A 12,558-nucleotide genomic window follows, 5' to 3' on the forward strand; every position below is an offset into this window, starting at 1 on the left:
GATAGACTGACAGTCAGAGATAGATAGATAGATAGATAGATAGATGGATAGATAGACTGACAGTCAGAGATAGATAGATAGATAGATAGATAGATAGATGGATAGATAGACTGACAGTCAGAGATAGATAGATAGATAGATAGATAGATAGATGGATAGATAGACTGACAGTCAGAGATAGATAGATAGATAGATAGATAGATAGATAGATAGATGGATAGATAGACTGACAGTCAGAGATAGATAGATAGATAGATAGATAGATAGACTGACAGTCATAGATAGATAGATAGATAGATAGATAGATAGATAGATAGATAGATAGATGGATAGATAGACTGACAGTCAGAGATAGATAGATAGATAGATAGATAGATAGATAGACTGACAGTCATAGATAGATAGATAGATAGATAGATAGATAGATAGATAGATAGATAGATAGACTGAGAGTCAGAGATCTAATAGATAGATAGGTTAGGTTCTCTCTCTCTCTCACACACACACACACACTCTCCTATTTTCTCTCTTCTTTATCTCTCTCACTCTTCTTTTGTCTCTTTTTCTCTCACTCTCATTCTTTTTTTCTTTCTCTTAAACCTACTAGTCTGTCCCCTGAGAGTTTTTTTTCCGGCCATGTGGCCCCCATTTAAAATGAGTTTAACACCCCTGTCCCACCCTCTGGAGTAGAAAATGGAATGAGTTCTAGTGGGTATGCAAATGATCAAGTCATAGGGCGTCCCAAATCTCATTTTGCTGAGAGACCCCATGAAGGTGCGGGTCTTCCTGTGTATAATAGTCTGAATTAGAATATCACATAGAATATTGTTTCGGGAAAAAACGATATTACAAATGTAGCGTTTATCGAATTGTTCGAATTAGTTATCTAACTCCATTAATCAAACACAAACTTCATTCTCCTAACAATGCATGCTCTTTTCTTAATTTAGGGAAAATATTTGACAAGAGACAGGCATTTCCACACGGGGGAAGATGTGATTTCTTAAATAATTTAGCTAAGTGAACTTCCATCGAATATACAGCCGAATTAGTGTCGCTCGAGCCTCCTTTTTCGATTGTCCCTCTCATTCTCCGATCTGATCTTCCGTCTTCTGTCTCTGAAGTCCTTTTACACAAGCTGGGGCGTTGGCTCCTCCCCCATGGGCTGGCCAGGAACTTCCCACGTGGACCCCACCTAGTCGCCACCTCGTCTCACGAAAGCCCCTCCCATGGGGCGGGTCAGGTGCCAGCTTCACCACCTCCTCGCCGAAAGGCGCCGCCACGTCTAAAAAAACTCACACCAACGAACCTTATCAGAACAACTTCTCCAAACAATGTCTCCTTTCCGGCGTCAGCCCTTGTCCCCGTTATCAAAATTCCCCAGCCAAAACACTCCACACTTGGAACTACGTGACCTGTCATTGAACTTCAGCCTCCTCTGTGAAAAATCTTCATTGCTTTCAATAACTGTAATTTGTATGAAATTGTATAAAATCCTTTATAGTCAAATAAATTAAATATAAAATCCTTCCATAGGAATCAATACCCAATTCCAATCGCAGGCATATATTCTTTATCCCCTGTAAAGAATTATTCAACAGTTCTTATGTTTGTCTCAGCAGGTTAAAAGTGCTACACTGCCATAAATTAAGACTATAAACTGAAAAGGGAGTTTAAATTCGAGATGTTCTCCTGAAAATAATAGATTGTTCCATCGACCTGTGAACCTGCGAAAACTGACGGAAGTCCAATATCCCGGAATCCGGAAAGACATGCCCCTGCAGAGAGCTCTCAAATTCTACCGCCTGCCTGAAGTGGGTGTATACCGCCACCTAGAGGCTGAGTTTTACAACTCTCTCTGATATTTTTGATTTGGTTTGCTTCTGTTTCAATGTCAGAACACCAAGACTGCAGGATTGCGTCCCATGATGAAAGATGACATTGAGAAGATCAGTCGTCTTCTTCGAGGAAACCTCAACAAGTTCCAACTCAAAGTCAACTGGTCCTTAGAGGAGATCGAGTACTGGTTCTTGCCCAGGGAGGGTGTGATTGATACTTATGTGGTGGAGGTTTGTTCTGTCTATCTCTCTACCTATCTATCCATCTATCTATCTATCCGTCTATATATCTATCTGTCTAGATATCTAGATATCTATCTGTCTATCTATCTATCTATCTATCTATCTATCTATCTATCTATCTATCTAGATATCTATCCGTCTATATATCTATCTGTCTATCTAGATATCTATCTATCTAGATATCTAGATATCTATCTGTCTAGATATCTAGATAGATGTCTGGATATCTGGATATCTATCTAGACATCTATCTAGACATCTATCTAGACATCTATCTAGACATCTATCTATCCATCTAGACATCTAGCTAGACATCTATCTAGACATTTAGACATCTCTATCTATACAGACATCTATCTAGACATCTAGACATCTATCTAGACACCTAGTCATCTATATATCTAGCTATCTAACTAGATATCTAGAAATCTATCTAGATATCTAGACATCTATCTAGGCACCTAGACATCTATCTAGACATCTATCTATTTAGCATTCTATCTAGACATCTATCTAGACATCTATCTATCTAGACATCTATCTCTATCTATCTAGACATCTATCTCTATCTATCTAGACATCTATCTATCTATCTAGACATCTATCTAGACACCTAGACATCTATCTAGACATCTATCTATCCAAACATCCATCTAGATATCTATCTAGACATCTATCTAGACATCTATCTAGACATCTATGTATCTAGACATGAATCTATCAATCTAGACATCTATCTATCTATCTATCTATCTATCTATCTATCTAGACATCTATCTAGACATCTATCTATCCATCTAGACATCTATCTAGACATCTATCTAGACATTTAGACATCTCTATCTATCTAGACATCTATCTAGACACCTAGACATCTATATATCTAGCTATCTAACTAGATATCTAGAAATCTATCTAGATATCTAGACATCTATCTAGGCACCTAGACATCTATCTAGACATCTATCTATTTAGCATTCTATCTAGACATCTATCTAGACATCTATCTAGACATCTATCTATCTAGACATCTATCTCTATCTATCTAGACATCTATCTATCTATCTAGACATCTAACTAGACATCTAGACATCTATCTAGACACCTAGACATCTATCTAGACATCCATGTATCTAGCTATCTATCTAGATATCTAAACATCTATCTAGACACCTAGACATCTATCTAGACATCTATCTATCCAAACATCCATCTAGATATCTATCTAGACATCTAACTAGACATCTATGTATCTAGACATGAATCTATCTATCTAGACATCTATCTATCTATCTAGACATCTATATATACATCTAGACATCTATCTAGACACCTAGATATCTATCTAGACATCTATCTATCTATCTATCTATCTATCTATCTATCTATCTATCTATCTATCTATCTATCTATCTATCTATCTATCTATCTATCTATCTATCTATCTATCTATCTATCTATCTAGACATCTATCTAGACATCTATCTATCTTTCTGAAAGTTCGTATTGCGAAATGATTTATGCAATCCAGTTTTTTTGTCACGCTGGGTACACGCATCACAGAACATGTAGCCTCCATTATCATCCTCCTGATAGCGTCACCAGGAATATGATTGAGTCCATTTTGGCAGAAAAGTCCTTTTCTTGCTAGGAGTATTCTTTTTTTTTATCTTTCGTCGAATCGTTCGCTTCAACACGCGTGTTTTCCTTGCCTTTGCGATCATCCGAAGAATTTCTCCGCCGTTTTTTCGTGCCGGAATTATTGCCGTTGTTATCACTCTTTGCATTATGTTTCGACTTATTGCTAAAAAAAAAAAGTAACCGGGTTATAATGACAATTTTGTGTCAAAAAAGTTGCGTCCCGGGGACGCACATTGATTTGAGACCATGCGTCCCCAGCAAATCAGAACACTGCCACTTTATATTAATAAATGTGACTTGACAATTTTCCTCCTCAGGCAGAGAATGGCGAGTTGAAGGCTTTGGTGAGCTTCTATCAAGTCTCCTACAGGGTTCTCAACCATCAACTTCACAAGTCCATCACAGAAGCTCACCTCTTCTATGTGGCATCAACTTCTCAAGGTGACCTCAGCCAACTTCTTGAGGACACACTGGTCCTTGTCAAATCTGTGAGTAGGTCCATTAAACGAAACCAGAAGAAAGTGAGATGTTTTTTAAAAAATCGGTTTTCACAACAGAAAGGATGTGACGTCATCGTTGCAGCTGATGTCATGGACAACAAAAGATTCCTGGAGAAACTGAAATTTTACTTCAGTGGGAAGCTTCTTCATTATTATTTGTACAACTGGAGATGTCCAAAGCTGAGTGCAGAGGAGGTACTCCAATTTTGTCTTTGTGGAAATATTCAATTGAAAGCATGTGAAATAGTTATATGTATTTGATAATAGTAATTTGTCATTTAACGTGTCAAGAACCGGAACAGGATCAGAACCCAATCGCGTAACGTTTTTCACACAAGCGATTTGTTTATGGGAAATGGGGAGTCATGATCAGCATGGCAACGCAGTGGTTAGCGCGTGTGCGGCACAGTTCTAAGGTCTTGGGAACCTCCTGTGTGGGTTCAAATCCAGCTACCGGACTTCCTGTGCGGAGTTTGTATGTTCTCCCCGTGCTTTCAGGTGGATTGGCTGGTCCAAATTGTCCCTAGGTGTGAATGAGCGAGCGAGTTGTCTGTCCCTGTGTGCCCTGCGATTGGCTGGCAACCAGTTGAGGGTGTCCCCTGCCCACTGCCCGATGATTGCTGGGAAGGGCTCCAGCACCCCCGCGACCCTACTGAGGATAAGCGGTGCAGCTAATGAGATGAGATGGGATAATAGGGAGTCATGAACATTAGGCAGCAGTCTGGCGTGGAATGACAGGAAGCCAGAGGCCGACGAGATCGATACCAGTTGCCTATTCGACGGATGGGACAGGATTAATATCAAAACACGATATCGAAATCAAACAGGACAAACTAGACGGGAACGAAACTGGAAACCGATATTAAACAGGACAAAATAAACAGGAACAACACTGGACAGGAAATACCAACAGGAAACAGGACCGAGTCAAAACCCACGTCTTGCGGGGGCGGAGGTTGGTTGACGGACTGACAAAGGAAGAGTGAGAGGATTATAAATGGAGGGAAAAAAAGAAGGGGAGGGGAATAAAAAATGAAAGAAAAATAAATAACAGAAAAGCAAAAAAGGGAAAGGAAAAAGAAGAAGATAAAAACGAATGAAAAGAGAGAAAAACAGAAAGAACAATAAAGAAAGAACCAAATAGAAAATGAAATTTAAATGAATAACATAAAAGAAAAAAGGGAAAGGAAAAAGAAGAAGATAAAAGAGTAAATAGACGGAAAGTCAATCTGTCAACGAGCCGCAGCTGGCACCACACGGGCGGGGCCAATTGGGCACCACGGCAACCTTTTGTACCGTAGTTTGTTTTTCTTTCAAAATCGCATAATTTTCCCATATCTCTTGAATATTATTGATAAAATTAGTATATTACATACTAGCGAGCTGAACGCCCGCTGTTGCAGAGTGAGGCACACAATTGTCTTGCCTCATGGCGGAGGGCGATATTGAGACCGAGGATTCTGAATGGCGCTCATTTCAGCCACCAACAATAAAATTTGTGATAGCTCTAGGAAACCAAGAGCAAATCAAGCCATCCAGTAATTATTTTCTTGGGGTTTGGAGTTTTTTCATAGTGGAGGATTACCCAGCTATTGATACTTGTTTTCCAAAGAAAAACTATGTACCGTATAACTTGACTTTGACTCCCACATTCCAAGTCTGCCTGAGAGGCACACAGACACATTGTGTTTACAAAGTTTCACCATCCTTATTACTCAATTATTATACTCTCACGTGATACACTGCATTTATATAAGTGATTTCTGTTAAACCAATCAGATGTGTAGCTTCCTTCGTGTGGTTTCCAATGAATGAGCCTTCTCCCTGATCCAATCCTGGAAACACGCGCCTCTGATGGAAGTGGATATCAAAACCCTGACAGCCAAAGTTCAAAGGCAATAAATATAAAGTATGCTTAGTGCGAAATTAAAATAATGTCCACAACTTCTACTGTTCATCTCTAATCTGCTTATAGCGTCATGAGCATCTGACAGTTCCTAAGACACAGGTGTCAAACAGGCGGCCCGTGGGCCGGATCAGGCCCGCCAAGGGATTGAATCCGGCCCGCGAGACAACGCTCAGAGAAGCGCAAGAGAAAGAGAGCTGTAGGTTGAAATAGGTCCACTTGATGTTGCCAAAGCCAGGTGCCTCTCACAAACGCTGCACTTGTATTTCTCTCTCTCTAATCTATCTTTCTCTCTCTCTATCTTTCTTCCTCCATTTTTCTCTCGCTCTCTCTTTTTCACTCTCTCTGTCTCTTTTTCTCTTTTTTGTTCCTTTTTGTCTCTTTCTCTCTATGTCTTTTTACCTTTGTTTGCTCTCTCTTCATTTTTTCCTTTACTCTCTTTCTCTATCTCTCTTGCTTTCCCCTTCTGTCTTTCCCCTTTCTCTCTTTCTCTCCTTCTCTCTTCTCTCCTCTGTTTCTCTCTTTCTATTTCTCTTTGGATTTCATTCTTTCTCTTTATTTCCCCCTCTCTCACTATTTCTGTTTTTATCTCTTGTTTCTCACGCTCTCTCTCTTTCTCTTTTTTGCCCCACCCTCTCTACCTTCCGCACCCTTTCTTTCGCTATTTCCTTCTCTCTTTTTTTTTCTTTCTCTCTAATCTACTAAACCGGCCCCTGAGAGAATGTTTGTTCCATCGTGTGGCCCCAGAGTTCAAATGAGTTTGACACGCCTGTCCTAAGATGATCACCATTTTGAAATATTTTCTCTCTCTCTTTCTTTCAGGTGGGCATGATCTTACCCAGTTAAATACAAATGAAAACAGTATCTGCAATTGTGTACCCTGTCTGTTTATGACTGAATCAATAAAGCAAAAATGAAATTTTCATTTCGGATTCTATTTGCCGGGCAATTGTGTTGATTCATTAATTGGCTTGAGTGATACAGTAACAAGAAAACTATGAAGATTGGTGTGGCGGAAAATCGGAAAAATACAAGCGGTTGCATTTGTATGCAATGGGCTAAAGTTCAATTTGTGTCATTTCTGATGGCATAGTACCAGGGTTGGGTAGAGTTACTTTAACTGGATTACTTTCAATGACTTTTGGATTACTCTAATACCAAATATGCTAATAAAAGACAAAAGAAACTAAATAGGAATCAAAAGACTCAATTTTGTGCAGGCTTGGGGAGTAACGGAATACATGGAACGACAAAAATGATGTCGGCAAGCTGTTTGGATTGATTTTCATTTTGTTTCTGTGGCATTTGATGTTCGTTTTGCCGGAGATCAAAGAGATCAAAGCCAGGAGAGAAAGCTTACCACGTGTTGTGAGTCATCATTTGATTCCTATTTAGTTTATTTTGTCTATGATTAGCATATTTGGTATTGGAGTCATCCAAAAGTCATTGAAAGTAATCCAGTTCAAGTAACCCTACCTAACCCTGATAATAATAACTGCTAATCAGGGTTCGTATGGGTGCTTGAAATCCTGGAATAAGTTGGTAGTTGAATGTGTTTTCACGGATTGAAAATGGCTTGAATTTGGGGCAAAGTGCTTGTCAACGCTTGAAATTGTTGCCATGTTTGTAGTCTGACTTAATAGACCACGCATTGAATAAATATGTGTATTTGTTGCTGTATTATGCATCATGTACGGACATTTATTTTGGGTTATGCAAAAATGAAGGTAGCGTTTCCAAGTGGTATATTGTAATAGAAGAACTTCCCTCCATTTTCATTTTGTTTCTGTGGCATTTGATGTTCGTTTTGCCGGAGATCAAAGAGATCAAAGCCAGGGGAGAAAGCTTACCACGTGTTGTGAGTCATCATTTTAGTCATATTTAGTTTCTTTTGTCTTTTATTAGCATATTTGCTATTGGAGTAATTGAAAGTAATCCAGTTAAAGTAACCCTACCCAACCCTGCAATTGGCACCTGACCATGGCGACAGCAGTGGACATAAATCAAACTGAAAATAAATACAGCTCATTTTTATCCTGTGCTTCTCTTGTGGGCCACATAAAACTCACATTTGGTGTACAGTCCATGAGTTAGAATGAAGTATGAATCTTCTTGAAAACTCCCTCTAATTATTTTACTGTACCCATTTTCATACTTTGTGCATGTACTTCCTAAATGAACCAGAGGTAGGCGCTGTGACCTCATTTTATAACACCTTGTGCATGCACCTCCTAATAATAACCAGCAGGCGCCGTTGTTACTTCACATTAAGCTTTGTCCCCACCTACCAGACAGGCAGTTGGAGCCGCATTAACCACATGACCTGTTTTGTGTCTTTTGTCTGTTGTTTTTGTCTCCAGAGCAGACAAATCCATGTCGTCTGCCGAGTATGTTTGAAAAATGACTGACAGAAGTATGTTAATCCCGCCTTCCAGACATTTTATGTCTCTGTGCAGTGTTCATTTTGCCTCTGAAATGTGATGGGTCCAAAAATCAAAAATCTAGGGGTCCCAACAGAGATCTATGGGTGCCAGGAGTGTGTTACATGTCGAAGTGTCCTTGGGTAAGACACTGAACCCCTAATGCCCCAAATTTATGAAATATCTCTTTTGTTTCTCAATCTCTCTCCCCCTCTCTCTCTCAAACTGTCGTATTTTCCCTTACAAAATACAGAAAATCTTTTTTTTTCAAACATGTTTATGTATGTAGTTTAACATGTTATATTCTACATGTGTTTCCTTATATCATCTATATTAATAATGAACATTTTGTTGTGAGACACCGAGTTGCTCGACATGAATGAGGTTTATTATAAAAAAAAGTTCACTGTAGAAGGAAAAAATAAATGCAAATAGAATTAAGTAGAATAATACATTTTCTTATTCAAATCATATATTCATTTTCTGTTTTTTTCATTTTCTCCTTTTATACTTCCTTTTTTTCTTAACTTCTTTATACAACGTCATCATTCGTAATATAATGCATCAAAGCAAGTTTGAGAGCCGGCTCTTGATTGAGTTGAGCCGAAAAAGCCGGTTCTCTAAAAAGAGACGGACTTTCACTACTCGAAATCGGCGTGCAGACGAAAACTGGAACCGCGAGACCAAAACAACAATGGCGGATCTGCCTGACGAAAAGTTTGGAGTGCGGTAAATCTTTGTTAAAAAATCTCATCTCATCTCATCAGCTGTACCGCTTATCCTCATTAGGGTCGCGGGTGTGCTGGAGCCCATCCCAGCCATCTCCGGGCAGTGGGCAGGGGACACCCTCAACTGGTTGCCAGCCAATCGCAGGGCACACAGGGACAGACAACTCATTCGCTCATTCACACCTAGGGACAATTTGGACCGGCCAATTCACCTGAAATGCATGTTTTTGGAATGTGGGAGGAAACCAAAGGAAACCCACGCAAGCACGGGGAGAACATACAAACTCCGCACAGGAAGTCTGGAGCTGGATTTGAACCCACGACAGGCTCCCATGACAAGAACTGTGCCGCACAAGCGCTAACCACTGCGCCGCCGTGCTGCCCTTTGTTAAAAAATGATAATGACAATTTCGTGTCAAAAAAGTTGCATCCCGGGGACGCACGTTGATTTGAGACTATTCGTCCCCAGCAAAAATCATGCGTCTAGGACGCAGGGACGCGGGCAAACGAGAACACTGTCTGTGTGACGTTAGATGATTTGAGAGAATTCACGATATAATATAGCCAGAGCCTGTTTCCCATTCCAACAAATATACCACTTCAAACTCATTTTAAGATAATTGAGTCTTCATTTGTTGGCAAATAATGGTTTAATAACAAGGTGCAAGCAGAGTTAGTCTGTAAATATGTCACATAAAAACTGAAAACGAAAAGTGTATGGATGTTGAAGGATTTTATACATTTGACTCTAAGGGATTATATACGATTGAATACAAGTTACATTTAATGAGTGCAATGAAGATTTTCACTGAGTGGGCTTCAGGTCACAATGTTCCAAATTTGGAATGATTTGGCTGGGGAATTTTGATAACAGGACTCTGACGGGGGGCGGCAGGCGATGTTTTGAGAACAAGGCCCTGATGACGTGGAAACGCTCGGTGTTGTTTTGAGTTTTTCCAGACATCGAGGCGAGGTGGTGGACCCCACTTGGGGGCTTCATTGGCACGCCCTTGGGAGGAGCCGGCACACCGGCTTGCGGTTAAGATACATTATATAATGAGCTTCCATATAAAGGATTCTTAAGCAATGTACAGCCAAACTGTGTGTGACATATTGGCTTTTCCTTAAAAAAAATTCTATATATATATTCCAAAGGCTTTGGCACTGCTGATCAGTAAGTAGCAAGCCTCTGGGAATAATTTCAGTCTGAAAAATCACCACTAAATGGTGTTGATTAGATGAGTGTACATTGAGGACCATTGTTGGGTCATTTTCATTTTCCACTGTCCAGTTTATCCAGCTTTTTGAGGTTTTTTTGTTTTTTGGTTCGGACAGTTCAGAGTAATCCAAAAGTCATTGAAAGTAATCCAGTTAAAGTAACCCTACCCACTTTGCCTTGCTTCCTGCAAATAAAAACAGTCTTTTTTTTCTTCTTCTCTTCTTATTTTTAACTAATTTTTTTTGTTTTTCTATTGTTTTCTTTCATTTATTTTCTTTCTTCTGATTTTTTCCATTCATCATCTCTTTTAATTATTTTCCCATCACCCGTTTCTATTATTTTTCTTTTTTCAAATTTTCTTTTTTTTTTTTCCTTTGACTTTCTATTTTTGTGTTTCTTTTTCCCTTTTCCATCACTTTCCTTTTTATTTCATTTTCTATTTGGTTCTTTCTTTATTGTTCTTTCTTTATTGTTCTTTCTGTTTTTCTCTCTTTTCATTCGTTTTTATCTACTTCTTTTTCCTTTCCCCTTTTTTCTTTTGTTATTCATTTTTATTTTATTTTCTATTTGGATCTTTCTTTATTGTTCTTTCTGGTTTTCTTTCCCTTCATTCGTCTTTCTCTTCTTCTTTTTCCTTTTCCTTTTTTTCTTTTCTGTTATTCATTTTTCTTTCATTTTCTATTTGGATCTTTCTTTATTGTTCTTTCTGTTTTTCTCTCTTTTCATTCGTTTTTATCTACTTCTTTTTCCTTTCCCCTTTTTTCTTTTGTTATTCATTTTTATTTTATTTTCTATTTGGATCTTTCTTTATTGTTCTTTCTGGTTTTCTTTCCCTTCATTCGTCTTTCTCTTCTTCTTTTTCCTTTTCCTTTTTTTCTTTTCTGTTATTCATTTTTCTTTCATTTTCTATTTGGATCTTTCTTTATTGTTCTTTCTGTTTTTCTCTCTTTTCATTTGTTTTTATCTTCTTCTTTTTCCTTTCCCCTTTTTTTTCTTTTGTTATTCATTTTTATTTCATTTTCTATTTGGATCTTTCTTTATTGTTCTTTCTGATTTTCTTTCCCTTCATTCGTCTTTCTCTTCTTCTTTTTCCTTTACCCTTTTTTCTTTTCTGTCGTTCGTTTTTCTTTCATTTTCATTTTTTTCTTTTCTCTTTCGCTCTTCCTACCCTTCGCGCTTTCTTTTCTCTTTTCTGTCCTTCTATCTTTCTATTTCTCTTTGGATTTCTTTCTTCCTCTCCCTTTCTTTTCCCCCTCTCTCATGACCTTTTATCTCTTGTTTCTCACGCTCTCTCCCTCTCTCTTTCTCTCTCCCTCTCTCTCTCCATATCTCTCTCTCTCTCTCTCTTTTCCACCCCTTTAATCACACTCTGTCTCTGTCTCTTTCACTCTCTGTGTCTCTCTTTTTCTCTTCCTTTGTTGCTCTTTGTTTCTATCTCTCTCTCTGTGTCTTTTTAACTAGTTTTGCTCTAACTTCCTTTTTTCCTTTTCTCTCTTTTCTCTTTCTCTCTTCCTACCATTTGCACTTTCTTTTCTCTTTTCTCTCCTTCTGTCTTTCTATTTCACTTTGGATTTCTTTCTTCCTCTCCCTTTCTTCCCCCCCTCTCTCATGACTTTTTATCTCTTGTTTCTCACGCTCCCTCTCTCTCTCTCTTTTTTTCCACCCCTTTTCTCCCACTCTCTCTTTCACTCTCTGTGTCTCTCTTTTTCTCTTCCTTTGTTGCTCTTTGTTTCTTTCTCTCTCTGTGCGTTTTTAACTTCTTTTGCTCTAATTCCTCTTTTCCTTTTCTCTCTTTTCTCTTCCTCCCTTCCTACCCTTCGCGCTTTCTTTCCTCTCCTTCTGTCTTTCTATTTCTCTTTGGATTTCTTTCTTCCTCTCCCTTTCTTTTCCCCCTCTCTCATGACTTTTTATCTCTTATTTCTCACGCTCTCTCTCTCTCTCTTTTTCCACCCCTTTTCTCCCACTCTCCTTTCACTCTCTGTGTCTCTCATTTCCTCTTCCTTTGTTGCTCTTTGTTTCTTTCTCTCTCTGTGCGTTTTTAACTTGTTTTGCTCTAATTCCTC

At 38.7% G+C, this 12,558-nt stretch overlaps 1 protein-coding gene across 1 annotated transcript in view; it reads left to right on the plus strand.

The window, feature by feature from the left end:
• Positions 1-12,558, plus strand: part of LOC148347851 (glycylpeptide N-tetradecanoyltransferase 1-like) — a 45,330-nt gene that overhangs the window by 12,630 nt on the left and 20,142 nt on the right. The window contains exons 8-11 of the mRNA XM_088324284.1: positions 1,706-1,814; positions 1,899-2,069; positions 4,040-4,210; positions 4,280-4,460. Coding sequence (XP_088180410.1) covers positions 1,706-1,814; positions 1,899-2,069; positions 4,040-4,210; positions 4,280-4,460 — 632 coding nt within the window. The remainder of the gene's footprint in view (positions 1-1,705; positions 1,815-1,898; positions 2,070-4,039; positions 4,211-4,279; positions 4,461-12,558) is intronic.

Source organism: Urocampus carinirostris, chromosome 19 (genome assembly GCF_059441175.1).
Source record: "Urocampus carinirostris isolate Australia breed hairy pipefish chromosome 19, RoL_Ucar_1.0, whole genome shotgun sequence".
NCBI lineage: Eukaryota > Metazoa > Chordata > Actinopteri > Syngnathiformes > Syngnathidae > Urocampus > Urocampus carinirostris.